Source organism: Myotis brandtii, unplaced genomic scaffold (assembly GCF_000412655.1).
Source record: "Myotis brandtii unplaced genomic scaffold, ASM41265v1 scaffold1830, whole genome shotgun sequence".
Lineage (NCBI taxonomy): Eukaryota > Metazoa > Chordata > Mammalia > Chiroptera > Vespertilionidae > Myotis > Myotis brandtii.
The window spans coordinates 9,475-21,760 of record NW_005356798.1 but is presented as its reverse complement, the minus strand read 5'-3'; the positions used below and the strand labels follow the sequence as shown (position 1 = coordinate 21,760).

The 12,286-nt window shown below is 60.0% G+C and overlaps 2 protein-coding genes across 2 annotated transcripts; both read left to right on the top strand.

Annotated features, from left to right (window-relative positions):
* The first annotated feature begins 3,812 nt into the window (after positions 1-3,812).
* LOC102247528 (glycophorin-C) lies at positions 3,813-5,980 on the top strand. Its single transcript, XM_005863991.2, has 2 exons — positions 3,813-3,862; positions 5,332-5,980. Exons 1-2 carry the CDS (start codon positions 3,826-3,828, stop codon positions 5,526-5,528), a joined length of 234 nt encoding a protein of 77 aa, XP_005864053.1. The 5' UTR covers positions 3,813-3,825; the 3' UTR covers positions 5,529-5,980.
* A 1,237-nt stretch (positions 5,981-7,217) lies between these two features.
* On the top strand, positions 7,218-9,265 carry LOC102247237 (glycophorin-C). The gene is made up of 2 exons (XM_005863990.2): positions 7,218-7,267; positions 8,737-9,265. Exons 1-2 carry the CDS (start codon positions 7,231-7,233, stop codon positions 8,931-8,933), a joined length of 234 nt encoding a protein of 77 aa, XP_005864052.1. The 5' UTR covers positions 7,218-7,230; the 3' UTR covers positions 8,934-9,265.
* Positions 9,266-12,286: the final 3,021 nt, after the last annotated feature.

Below are 12,286 nucleotides of genomic sequence, written 5' to 3'. Positions count from 1 at the left end.
CTTCTCCTCCTCTTCCTCCTCCTCCTCCTCCTTCTCCTCCTCTTCCTCCTGCTCCTCTTCCTCCTCTTCCTCCAGGACCCGTCCCCTCACTGCCATGGTTCAGGTGTGCTCTTCCCACACCTGGGATTTCCCGAGGCCTCCATGACTGACCTGCCTCCGCTTTCCCCTGCGCCCTGTGGGAGGTGTGTGTGTAGGAGCAGGTCAGCCCTTCCCTTTCCCTCTCATCCACCAGCTCGCGGGAAGCTTCGGTGGTCCCTGCCCTTGGCCGTGTGGCCCAGCCCTGGCCTTGTGGCGAGGCTGTGTTGAGTGTCCACCTCTGGGGTTCGGAAGCCAGAGTGTGGCACAACTCAGCCACTTGGCCGCGTCACCACATCAGCTTTCCTCTGCTTTGTCCTCCCCCTGCCTGCTCATTGCTTGATCTCTTAGTTGAGTTTTCTTTTATGAAACACTGTGGGGCTAAGGATTTGATGTATTTCCTCTTATAGTGTTAATGTCCCGAACACGATGGTGAGCATGACCCTGGAAACACCCTGCACATTGTGTGTGACTCGGGTCCCTGTGTGTGTACAAGTAAGATCAAAGCTCTACCTAACAGTCCCCCGACCGCAGGGGAGTCCTCACGCCTTCTAAGCTATTTTCTCTCTGTGTGTCTCTCTCCCTCCCCGTTCATCCTCTCTCTCTCTCTCCTCTCTCTCTCTCTCTCCCCCTATGACCCAGGAGTGAATTGAGACTCACTGTGTGACAAGCACTGCCCTAAATAAAGCTCATAGGCCACAGTCGCACCTCCCAGGGAGACCATAGCCCCTGAGGTCAAAGGCCCGCTGCCCATTCCTTGGGACCTGCCCTGCTCCCTGCAGCCATGTGGGGACCCAGGGCCACCAGGCACCAAGTGCTGTCTCCCTGTCAGCGGGCAGTGCTGGGGCCTGACAGCGTCCATGCCCTGTGTGGACTCACAGGCCTGTCAACTGGCTGCGTAGGTGACCGGCTTTGCGATGCAAACAGGAGTGTTCATAAGACTCAGAATCGCAGTGCCCACAGTGATAAACCCCTGTTCTGAGCTGTGTGCATGTGGCTACCACTGTCTGCGTTACAGAGAAAGCATTGCTCATTTCCTGTCCCTAGGACAAGCAGGTACCACAACCCCTGTTTCACATGCACGGGAGCTAAAGGCGGTCGATAGTAAACACTTTACTGACTGCCCCACTGTTACATTGGTTGAGCCAGGATTTGAACCCAAGCTGCCACCACAGTGACGTGGCGCAATCTGACTCTCAGTTCTTGAGAAAGGGCTAAGCTTTCAAGTAGCAGAAAACAGCTGCCGTCCGGTGGGCACCCGCGCGACGCTGGGCGTGGGGCTGTGGCAAGGCCCCTGTGGTGTTGGGATTGGTGGGGCTCCTCTCTGGGGGGCCGGGCGGGGGGCAGCAAGGAGAGATGTAGGGTTCAGTGGGTCTCTGCAGAAGGTCAAGGTGAGGCCTCTCGTGCCTATCCAATCTCAGGGCTGGACAGTGTCTCAGTCTGATCCCAGACCCACACTTGGCCATAGATTACACCCTGCTCCACTGTAAACGCACCTCGTACGGCTGCCCCTGGAGCCCACCCGAGTTCCTGAGCTCAGTACCACTCTAATCCCCAGCACACACTTACCTTCCACCCAGCAGGGGGTGGGTTTTCACTCAGGCTTTCAAGGGTGCTCAGCCAAGCAAGGGTGCTTACCCCCCGATCTCAGAGGCGAGAGATCCAAACCCAGGCTCTGGAGCCTTCATGTCACAGATCACGGACAGTGAGTGACATTTGGGGAGAAAGCTGAGAAGCAGGTAAAGGTGAGCACTGGTGCGAGCGCTGAGCTCTCTGCCTGGCCTGTTTGTACTCTTGTCTGTGCAGCAAACTCCTATTCATCCTTCCAGGGCCAATCTGCTGACACCCCCTGGGAAGCCTTCTCTTCCACCAGCACATCTCAGCCCTGTGCACTTCTCAGCCCTGCGCACATAGAAGCACTCAAAGGCCTGTTCCCACAGAGGGCGGCCCAGCCCAGCACTTCTGATAGAGCAGAGCGGGGGGCGGGAGGTGAAGCCCGAAAGTTTGCATGTCTGCGGCTCCCAGGAAATGCTATTTTTCCGGTGACCGCACATTAGGAACCACTGTCTCGTACCATCCCCACCGTCCCAGACGGGCTGAACTCCCTCCCCTGTGCCAGTTCCCATCTGTGGCAGTTCTGGTCGTGCTGAAGGGTCCCTACCCGGGGCTCAGTAACATGACGCAGCCAGAGCAAAGTCAGCTCTGCACAGCCGCAGGGGTGCGGGCACAGAGAGTGGCTCTCTGCCACCAGGCCTCTTGGTGGGCACGACCTTGAAGGAGCCCATGTTGGAGGCTCTCTTGATGATCCCTTGGGTCCCAGGTCCCTCTAGCCCGCAGCCTGGCTGGCCTGCCGGAGGGCTGGTGTTCCGGTTCATCGGTTTGAGTACTCGGTCCTTAAACAGAGCCAAGAAAAGTCCCCCACCTGATTCAAGCCAAATGCCTCTGCTGCTCACCCAGGTCACCCAGGATCACATTGACGAAACTTCATTAAAACTAACAAATGAAGAGAGAGGACCCAAAAAAACAAAATAAGAAATGAAAGAGATTATAAGGGATTATAATTACAAGTGATTATAAGAAAATACTACGAACAATTATATGCCAACAAATTGGACAACTTGGGGAAAAAGGATGCGTTTTTAGAATATACAAGCTTCCAAGACTGAATGAGGAAGGAACAAAACGGAACAGACCCATGGCCGCTAATGAAATTGAGTCAGTAATCAAAGACCCCCCAGCAAACAAATGACCTCATTGCACTAGAATTCAAATGCTGCTCTGAGCGGAAATGACTGCCGTGAAGGAGCCTTCTCTGTTTAGATGTGTCATTGCTGTACTGGGATTTCCACGTGAACACGGATATTTCCACGCTCTGACGGATCCTTCCTCTCGCTCACGGCCCAGAAGAGGGAGGAGGCCTCTGCGCAGCAGCTGGAGACGCATGCAGGTTCCTCGCCCTCTGGCCGGACGCTGAGCTTCAGAGAAGCGCACTTAGCAGCTAGGAGAGCGCCATAGGGGGCCTTCCCCGGGGGGTGAGCAGACCTGTAGAGGGGTCTCAGGGAGGCATCTCCCAATGGGAGCCCTCGGGGAAGGGCTTCAAGAGAGAGAAGAGGGAGTGCACCCCAGAGGTGAGAGCCCGCAGTCCCGGCTGCCACTGGACAGGCTGTGCGAGCACGGGTAGGTCACTTTCTGAGCCTCAGTGTCCTTCCTGCGAAATGGGCTCCTAACACCACATGTGTTGTGGGACTGCTGCGAAGAGCACGTTACATTACAGACAGAAAGCACTAAAGGGCACCGGCTCAGGCAAGCTGTCCGCGTGCGGACACGCCACAGATGCTCTGGTTTGACCATCGTTGTGAGAACAGCTGAGGTGGTGCTAGTACCAAGTGCAGCAGTGGGCAACCTCCGTGCCCTGCAGATGTGTGTGGAGCATCGGCAGGTGCAGGCACCCTTGCGGTAAGAGATGCAACCCTCACACTCCACACAGCCCCGGAGGTGCCCGCCCTGGGTCTGGCTCGGACGGTTCCTGCTGTGCTCTCCAGCACCGTCAGTGCCGAGCGGAGCCTGGCATGGCTCTGTGCGTCCCTGGCCAGAGGCCCGCGCAATGTGCTGTCTCCGGTCTGCTCCGCCACTCCCAGAGCTGCTGCGTTGTGGGCAGAGGGTGCGGGCTGGGCTGAGATGCCACTGGTGGCGGGGACCTTCCTCTCTCACTTGGGCTCCTCTGTTCTGTTCACAGAGCCCGGCCCCGGGATGGCGTGGACCACCATGGACATAGCCATCATGGCAGGTGAGCTGGCCCAGGCCCTCCCAGCGGTCAGGAGGGTCAGAGGCGGCATCTGCAGGAGAACCAGCTGAGGGTTCGGGCAGGGCATGCTCTCCCTCTCCCAGGGGCTCTGTGTGGAGACTGGAAGAGTCTGGCCCATCAGAAACTGTCCAACAGGTGTCCGGTGGTGAGGGACAGACGAGGGCGGGAGGGCCCCATGGCGGCAGGGTGCGCACAGGGCCCTGGAGTCACGGAGATCAGGGGCTGGACACAGCTACTCTGCAAGGGGTGGGGGGTGCTGGATGGACAGGGCTCCCTGAACTTTTCTCTGTGTCCTCATCTCCCCCCCCAGTCCATGTCCTGGGCCCACACCCCATCCCTCCATCCTTAAAAAATGTGACCCCCTGGGCTTGTCTGTGGCCCCAAACCGCTTCAGGAAGGACTGGGTTTGGGCGGTGCAGCCTGCTGTTTCCCCCTGAGACTCACACATCTCCCAGCTCCTGAACAGCTCGGGGACTTTGCACCTGGGTAGGAAGACGTGAAGGCCGCCCTCAAACTGCTCTCAGTTCTACGTAACCTGCCCACTGACCCTGACCCTCCTCCTCCTTGGACAGTGCTGTTAGCGTCATGCACAGCAGCGCTGTCCCGCGGGCACACTGCTCCTCAGGGGACTTGGGGACCGTTTGCGCCTCCCACATTCTCTAACCCCCCCCGAGGGGCACGGACGAACCTGCCTCTAAGGCCACGCAGAGGCTTGCTCTGTGGCCTCAAAGCAAATGCCTGACTCACACACCCCGGGCCCCATTAGCCCTGCTCACCTGTCACCCTGTGGCCCCTGTGACCTGGCTCTGCTGACCAGCCCTCAAACCTCATCTCTCCCCTCCTGACTCCAAATGAGTCCACACCCCGCGCCCTCGCACCTGTCCCCCGAGATCCCGCCCCTTTAGGCTTTTGCTTGGCCAACCCCTGCTCCCTGCCGTCTCTTCCCAGATCCCACCTCCCAGGGGCTCAGGGGAAGTGGGCAGGGCCTGGAGCAGTGAAACCACACTTCGCCCACGTGTCCGGAAGGCCCCAGCTTACATGGTCCATCCCCTTGGCCTTACTCGCCGCCCCCCCCCCCCATGGTGCACAGTGGGCAGCCAGCTCCACAGTGTCAGCACCTTCCTGCTTCCAGCACTTTAAGTCCCAAGCCCCAGGAATCCTGGTTTAAAAAAAACAGCAAGTTCTGATCCCCTGAACCGCTCCATTTCAGGCAAACCCACATAGTTGCTTTACAGGAATTACAAACCATGCCCACAGGTCTGCAAAGTGCCCCGAGGGGATGGGTGGGGAGAGGAGAGAGAGGGGCAACTCAGATGGACACCGAGGAGGGGTGAGGGCCCAGGGGCAGGGAGGAGAGTGGCGGGAATGGGCCAGGCTCTGTCCCGCCAGGACCCCTGTGGCAGGACCTCGTGCTCTGCTCTCAGACAGCTGTGGTTCCCTCCCCTCTGCAGGAGTGATCACCGCCGTGGCCTTCTTCCTGGTCGGCCTGCTCCTGCTCATACTGCACTACATGTACCGGCACAAGGGCACGTACCGCACGCATGAGGACAAGGGCACAGAGTTTGCCGAGAGCGCAGACGCGGCCCTGCAGGGCGACCCGTCGCTCCAGGATGCGGGGGACAGCAGCAGAAAGGAGTACTTTATCTGAGGGCACAGACCTCACCTCCCCCAACGCCTCCTCCTACTCCAGGACTTCACGCCGCCACCAAGCAGACCTCCGGAGCACCCCCTCGGCCCAAGCCACACGCGTGGCCTGGAACCCTGGGCTGGGGCGCGAGAGGAGAGGAGGAGCCCAGCTGGGGAGGCCCCTTCCAGGGACGGTGACCCCCAGGTGCCAGCCTTTGTCTGCAGGGGAAATTCGGGGTCCTCTGGGCAGTGCAGTTGTCATCGGGGCACGTGTGAGTCCCTGCTGGGTGTGAGTGGGGTGGGGGCTGGGGAAGCAAGAAATGAGTCAGGCTATGCTGACTGGGACGATGGCATCAAATGTCAGTCCTTGACATTTGGGGGAGCAGCAGGTGACTGAGCTGAAGCGCCTTTGTCTTCCATTGATCCACCTCTAAGTGATAGGAAATAAATGTGAAACATAACTGAGCATCCAGAGTCAAACAGCATTAGCATCACTGTCTGGGGAAGAGTAGATGCCACCCAGGGCGGGCTTTTCACCGTGCGCTGCGACCGTGTCCCTGGCAGAGCCTGCGTGCCAGTGCGGGTGCATGGGGCTGGGCCACCCACTTCCAGCGGCACTGCCAGCCCCAGCACAGACAGGCCCCGGGTCCTGGGCCCACAGAGGGGGAGGGACCAGTGACCAGCATTCCTCTTCCCAAGGGGCGCCAGCTTCAGAAACAAGCCGAGGGTGGAATGGTGGCCCCAGCCACCCTGGCTGACACCCTGTCTGCCGTGAAGGAGCCTTCTCTGTTTAGATGTGTCATTGCTGTACTGGGATTTCCACGTGAACACGGATATTTCCACGCTCTGACGGATCCTTCCTCTCGCTCACGGCCCAGAAGAGGGAGGAGGCCTCTGCGCAGCAGCTGGAGACGCATGCAGGTTCCTCGCCCTCTGGCCGGACGCTGAGCTTCAGAGAAGCGCACTTAGCAGCTAGGAGAGCGCCATAGGGGGCCTTCCCCGGGGGGTGAGCAGACCTGTAGAGGGGTCTCAGGGAGGCATCTCCCAATGGGAGCCCTCGGGGAAGGGCTTCAAGAGAGAGAAGAGGGAGTGCACCCCAGAGGTGAGAGCCCGCAGTCCCGGCTGCCACTGGACAGGCTGTGCGAGCACGGGTAGGTCACTTTCTGAGCCTCAGTGTCCTTCCTGCGAAATGGGCTCCTAACACCACATGTGTTGTGGGACTGCTGCGAAGAGCACGTTACATTACAGACAGAAAGCACTAAAGGGCACCGGCTCAGGCAAGCTGTCCGCGTGCGGACACGCCACAGATGCTCTGGTTTGACCATCGTTGTGAGAACAGCTGAGGTGGTGCTAGTACCAAGTGCAGCAGTGGGCAACCTCCGTGCCCTGCAGATGTGTGTGGAGCATCGGCAGGTGCAGGCACCCTTGCGGTAAGAGATGCAACCCTCACACTCCACACAGCCCCGGAGGTGCCCGCCCTGGGTCTGGCTCGGACGGTTCCTGCTGTGCTCTCCAGCACCGTCAGTGCCGAGCGGAGCCTGGCATGGCTCTGTGCGTCCCTGGCCAGAGGCCCGCGCAATGTGCTGTCTCCGGTCTGCTCCGCCACTCCCAGAGCTGCTGCGTTGTGGGCAGAGGGTGCGGGCTGGGCTGAGATGCCACTGGTGGCGGGGACCTTCCTCTCTCACTTGGGCTCCTCTGTTCTGTTCACAGAGCCCGGCCCCGGGATGGCGTGGACCACCATGGACATAGCCATCATGGCAGGTGAGCTGGCCCAGGCCCTCCCAGCGGTCAGGAGGGTCAGAGGCGGCATCTGCAGGAGAACCAGCTGAGGGTTCGGGCAGGGCATGCTCTCCCTCTCCCAGGGGCTCTGTGTGGAGACTGGAAGAGTCTGGCCCATCAGAAACTGTCCAACAGGTGTCCGGTGGTGAGGGACAGACGAGGGCGGGAGGGCCCCATGGCGGCAGGGTGCGCACAGGGCCCTGGAGTCACGGAGATCAGGGGCTGGACACAGCTACTCTGCAAGGGGTGGGGGGTGCTGGATGGACAGGGCTCCCTGAACTTTTCTCTGTGTCCTCATCTCCCCCCCCAGTCCATGTCCTGGGCCCACACCCCATCCCTCCATCCTTAAAAAATGTGACCCCCTGGGCTTGTCTGTGGCCCCAAACCGCTTCAGGAAGGACTGGGTTTGGGCAGTGCAGCCTGCTGTTTCCCCCTGAGACTCACACATCTCCCAGCTCCTGAACAGCTCGGGGACTTTGCACCTGGGTAGGAAGACGTGAAGGCCGCCCTCAAACTGCTCTCAGTTCTACGTAACCTGCCCACTGACCCTGACCCTCCTCCTCCTTGGACAGTGCTGTTAGCGTCATGCACAGCAGCGCTGTCCCGCGGGCACACTGCTCCTCAGGGGACTTGGGGACCGTTTGCGCCTCCCACATTCTCTAACCCCCCCCGAGGGGCACGGACGAACCTGCCTCTAAGGCCACGCAGAGGCTTGCTCTGTGGCCTCAAAGCAAATGCCTGACTCACACACCCCGGGCCCCATTAGCCCTGCTCACCTGTCACCCTGTGGCCCCTGTGACCTGGCTCTGCTGACCAGCCCTCAAACCTCATCTCTCCCCTCCTGACTCCAAATGAGTCCACACCCCGCGCCCTCGCACCTGTCCCCCGAGATCCCGCCCCTTTAGGCTTTTGCTTGGCCAACCCCTGCTCCCTGCCGTCTCTTCCCAGATCCCACCTCCCAGGGGCTCAGGGGAAGTGGGCAGGGCCTGGAGCAGTGAAACCACACTTCGCCCACGTGTCCGGAAGGCCCCAGCTTACATGGTCCATCCCCTTGGCCTTACTCGCCGCCCCCCCCCCCCATGGTGCACAGTGGGCAGCCAGCTCCACAGTGTCAGCACCTTCCTGCTTCCAGCACTTTAAGTCCCAAGCCCCAGGAATCCTGGTTTAAAAAAAACAGCAAGTTCTGATCCCCTGAACCGCTCCATTTCAGGCAAACCCACATAGTTGCTTTACAGGAATTACAAACCATGCCCACAGGTCTGCAAAGTGCCCCGAGGGGATGGGTGGGGAGAGGAGAGAGAGGGGCAACTCAGATGGACACCGAGGAGGGGTGAGGGCCCAGGGGCAGGGAGGAGAGTGGCGGGAATGGGCCAGGCTCTGTCCCGCCAGGACCCCTGTGGCAGGACCTCGTGCTCTGCTCTCAGACAGCTGTGGTTCCCTCCCCTCTGCAGGAGTGATCACCGCCGTGGCCTTCTTCCTGGTCGGCCTGCTCCTGCTCATACTGCACTACATGTACCGGCACAAGGGCACGTACCGCACACATGAGGACAAGGGCACAGAGTTTGCCGAGAGTGCAGACGCGGCCCTGCAGGGCGACCCGTCGCTCCAGGATGCGGGGGACAGCAGCAGAAAGGAGTACTTTATCTGAGGGCACAGACCTCACCTCCCCCAACGCCTCCTCCTACTCCAGGACTTCACGCCGCCACCAAGCAGACCTCCGGAGCACCCCCTCGGCCCAAGCCACACGCGTGGCCTGGAACCCTGGGCTGGGGCGCGAGAGGAGAGGAGGAGCCCAGCTGGGGAGGCCCCTTCCAGGGACGGTGACCCCCAGGTGCCAGCCTTTGTCTGCAGGGGAAATTCGGGGTCCTCTGGGCAGTGCAGTTGTCATCGGGGCACGTGTGAGTCCCTGCTGGGTGTGAGTGGGGTGGGGGCTGGGGAAGCAAGAAATGAGTCAGGCTATGCTGACTGGGACGATGGCATCAAATGGTCCTCCTTGACATTTGGGGGAGCAGCAGGTGACTGAGCTGAAGCGCCTTTGTCTTCCATTGATCCACCTCTAAGTGATAGGAAAATGTGAAACAACATAACTGAGCATCCAGAGTCAAACAGCATTAGCATCACTGTCTGGGGAAGAGTAGATGCCACCCAGGGCGGGCTTTTCACCGTGCGCTGCGACCGTGTCCCTGGCAGAGCCTGCGTGCCAGTGCGGGTGCATGGGGCTGGGCCACCCACTTCCAGCGGCACTGCCAGCCCCAGCACTGACAGGCCCCGGGTCCTGGGCCCACAGAGGGGGAGGGACCAGTGACCAGCATTCCTCTTCCCAAGGGGCACCAGCTTCAGAAACAAAGCCGAGGGTGGAATGGTGGCCCCAGCCGCCCTGGCTGACACCCTGTTCTCTGAAGCGGGTTACAGGAAACACAGCCTTAGGCACCGAGTGACCCCGTTCTCCCTGCAGCAGCCGCTGGAGCACAAGCTCCTGGGTTTGGGCCCTGGCTCTCCTTTCCTGGCCCAGGAACTTGGACGGCTTGCTTGACCTCTGGCCTCACCGTTCTTGTCCCTCTAGAGGGCATCCCTCCATGGTACCGACTCTCGGGGCTGAGGGCCCTAACACACATGCCACGTGCTCGGTGCTGTGTCCTGGCCCATGCGTGGTACCAGATGTCTGGTATGTACAGATAAGTTAACAAAAGTGCCTCATTGCACCACTTCTAAATGCTTCCTGAATAATAATCATAACTTAAAATGAGTAGCAGGAAAGAAAGATGAACTGCTAACCATCCTCTTTCACAGGAATCCCCCCTGAGACGCCCTGCAGCTCGGCAGTCACCCCGAACCCAGCAGCTCCGAGTAAGACTGCTCCCTGGGTACCGGGAGCTCCGGGGCCCAGGTCCCCGAGGGCTGCACCAATGCAACCGGGGGCCCCAGGCACTCTCCCCAGGCAGCTAATGGGTCTGAACACAGTGAGGAATGGCCACCACCACAGGAGCTGGAAGCCAGGGCTGTCGGGGAGAGACAGAGAAGAGAGGAACCTGGCCCCCAGGTGCAACCGCTTCCGGGGCGGCCCAGGCGCCTGGCCCTCCACCACCTCCTCTGTGAAACGAAGGGTTTGGCTACAGCTCTATGTCCCAAACTGTGCCCAACAGAACACCACTGCCAGGTGCCACACGGCCACACAGAGGGTGCGCCCGTGCAGACAGGCCTGGGAAATGGCATATTGAGCCGAGGGAAGCAGTGCAGGCTGCCCCCATGTTGAGGGCCCACACGTTCAGTGCCCGGTGTGTGCCGTGACCCGAGGTGTCAGGGCAGGGAAGCGAATGCAGTCTCCCCAGATGGTTTTGGCCAGAGACCCCACTTCTTCCCAGAAGACCTACTACGCATTTGTGCGCCAGCAGTTCCTCAGAACACGTTTGGGAAGCACTAAACGACTTCTAACATTGCTTCCTGCTGTGACGTCGCTTTAGGATTTGAAGAACGTATGGGCCTATGGCCTCGTCTTCAAGGGTGGTAAGCACAGCCACCGTCCAGTGCACCCGGAACCCACACGCAGGCGCGCCTTGCTTCACAGAGGCTCTAGGGAGAGGGGTGAGCCCAGGGCCCCTGGCAGGGGCATTTGTGGGGAAGAGGAGCACTGGTCACTCTCCCCTCCCTCCCCTGCTGCTCAGCAGTCCTCTGCATGGCTGCTGGCCAAGAACCGGCCGCGGGCGGTGGGCTCTGTGCCCTCACCTCCTCACCCTCACCTGCCCTGGTCCTCACCCCCCCACCTGCCCGCCCACTGTCCTGGAGGATGTATGGAAGAACAGCCTGCTCCAGCCCACTGGGTCCCCAGGCCCCATCATGTCCGATGCAGTGTGACATGGACACCGCAGGGTTGGGCTGTCCAAGGTGACCAGGCCAGATGCCGCCAGGAGGGCGCTGGCACTGGCTGCTGCAGAGGCGAGGCCAGCACGCCAGCCAGTAAAGCAACTCAGTGAGATGTGCACATTCATTCAGGAGCATGCATACACACACACACACACACACACACACACACACACACACGGGCATGCAATACACACTAGTGTGCAAATAAATGGTGTCCCTCCTTCAGGCAAGGGAGCACACTTTCCTCTTCTTGGGAATCTGCTGACAGTGTGCTGAAGTCTTCAAGCGGCATGCCTGCAATGGATGTTGGGGAGGGGGGTGGGCACCTATGCATAACTATGCACAAACCACACCTCCAAGCTCCAAGGACTCTGGGGGAGAAAGGAGGGGAGTCAGAGGAGAGGAAAGGAGGAGGGGGAGATGAAAGGGGAGAGGAGGGATGGGACGGAGGCTGGAAGGAGGAAAGGGAACTGGCACACTCCGTGTGAAATCCCAGCTTCACCGCACCTGGTCCCCTTTCACCCTCTCAGTCACCCTCACAGGGGAGGGCCTCGTCCTCCCGTTAGACCTGTAGAAACGGAGGCTCAGAAAGACTGCTGGGCTTTCGGAGGTCACATAGCTTCTCAGGACCAAGAGACCAGTGGGAGGAGCCTGCTTCCTCCCCAGGCGCAGGTGCATCAGTGGGAGCTCTTCGTGGGAGCAGAGCAGGTGCCCCAGGACTCAGGGTGCCAGAACGACAGTGCTGGCTCAGCACCCCAGGCCCGGCCAGCGGTGACCTGACTCCCACGCCAACATCCCCGCTCCTGGTGAGGGCCGGCTGGGGCAGAGGCAGCTCTGAGCGGGCCCATGCAGAGTCCTGGGCAGTTGGCCCTCGGTGGGATGGTTAGCAGGTAAAATGCTTTCAGTTGGGTCCCACCCCATCCACACCTCAAGCACCCAGGAAGCTGGCCGCCCGCTCACTCTCACCAAAGAGGAAATGATTGGCTAGCTGACATGCTGACCCTTCTTGAGTGATTTGTGCTTTAAAATTGCTCGACCCCAAATAAAAATGTTTAAGAACAAATTTTCAGATCCAGAGACAGATGTGTGTCTGATTATCCAGCTGCAGGCCACACACAGGGGTTAGGTACCTCCCAAGGG

Bases quoted from the DNA above. Each gene is read 5' to 3' on its own strand.
- LOC102247528 (XM_005863991.2), top strand. From the start codon at position 3,826: ATGGCGTGGACCACCATGGACATAGCCATCATGGCAG. The intron at 3,863-5,331 runs GTGAGCTGGCCC...TCCCCTCTGCAG, and splicing joins GGACATAGCCATCATGGCAG to GAGTGATCACCGCCGTGGCC.
- LOC102247237 (XM_005863990.2), top strand. From the start codon at position 7,231: ATGGCGTGGACCACCATGGACATAGCCATCATGGCAG. The intron at 7,268-8,736 runs GTGAGCTGGCCC...TCCCCTCTGCAG, and splicing joins GGACATAGCCATCATGGCAG to GAGTGATCACCGCCGTGGCC.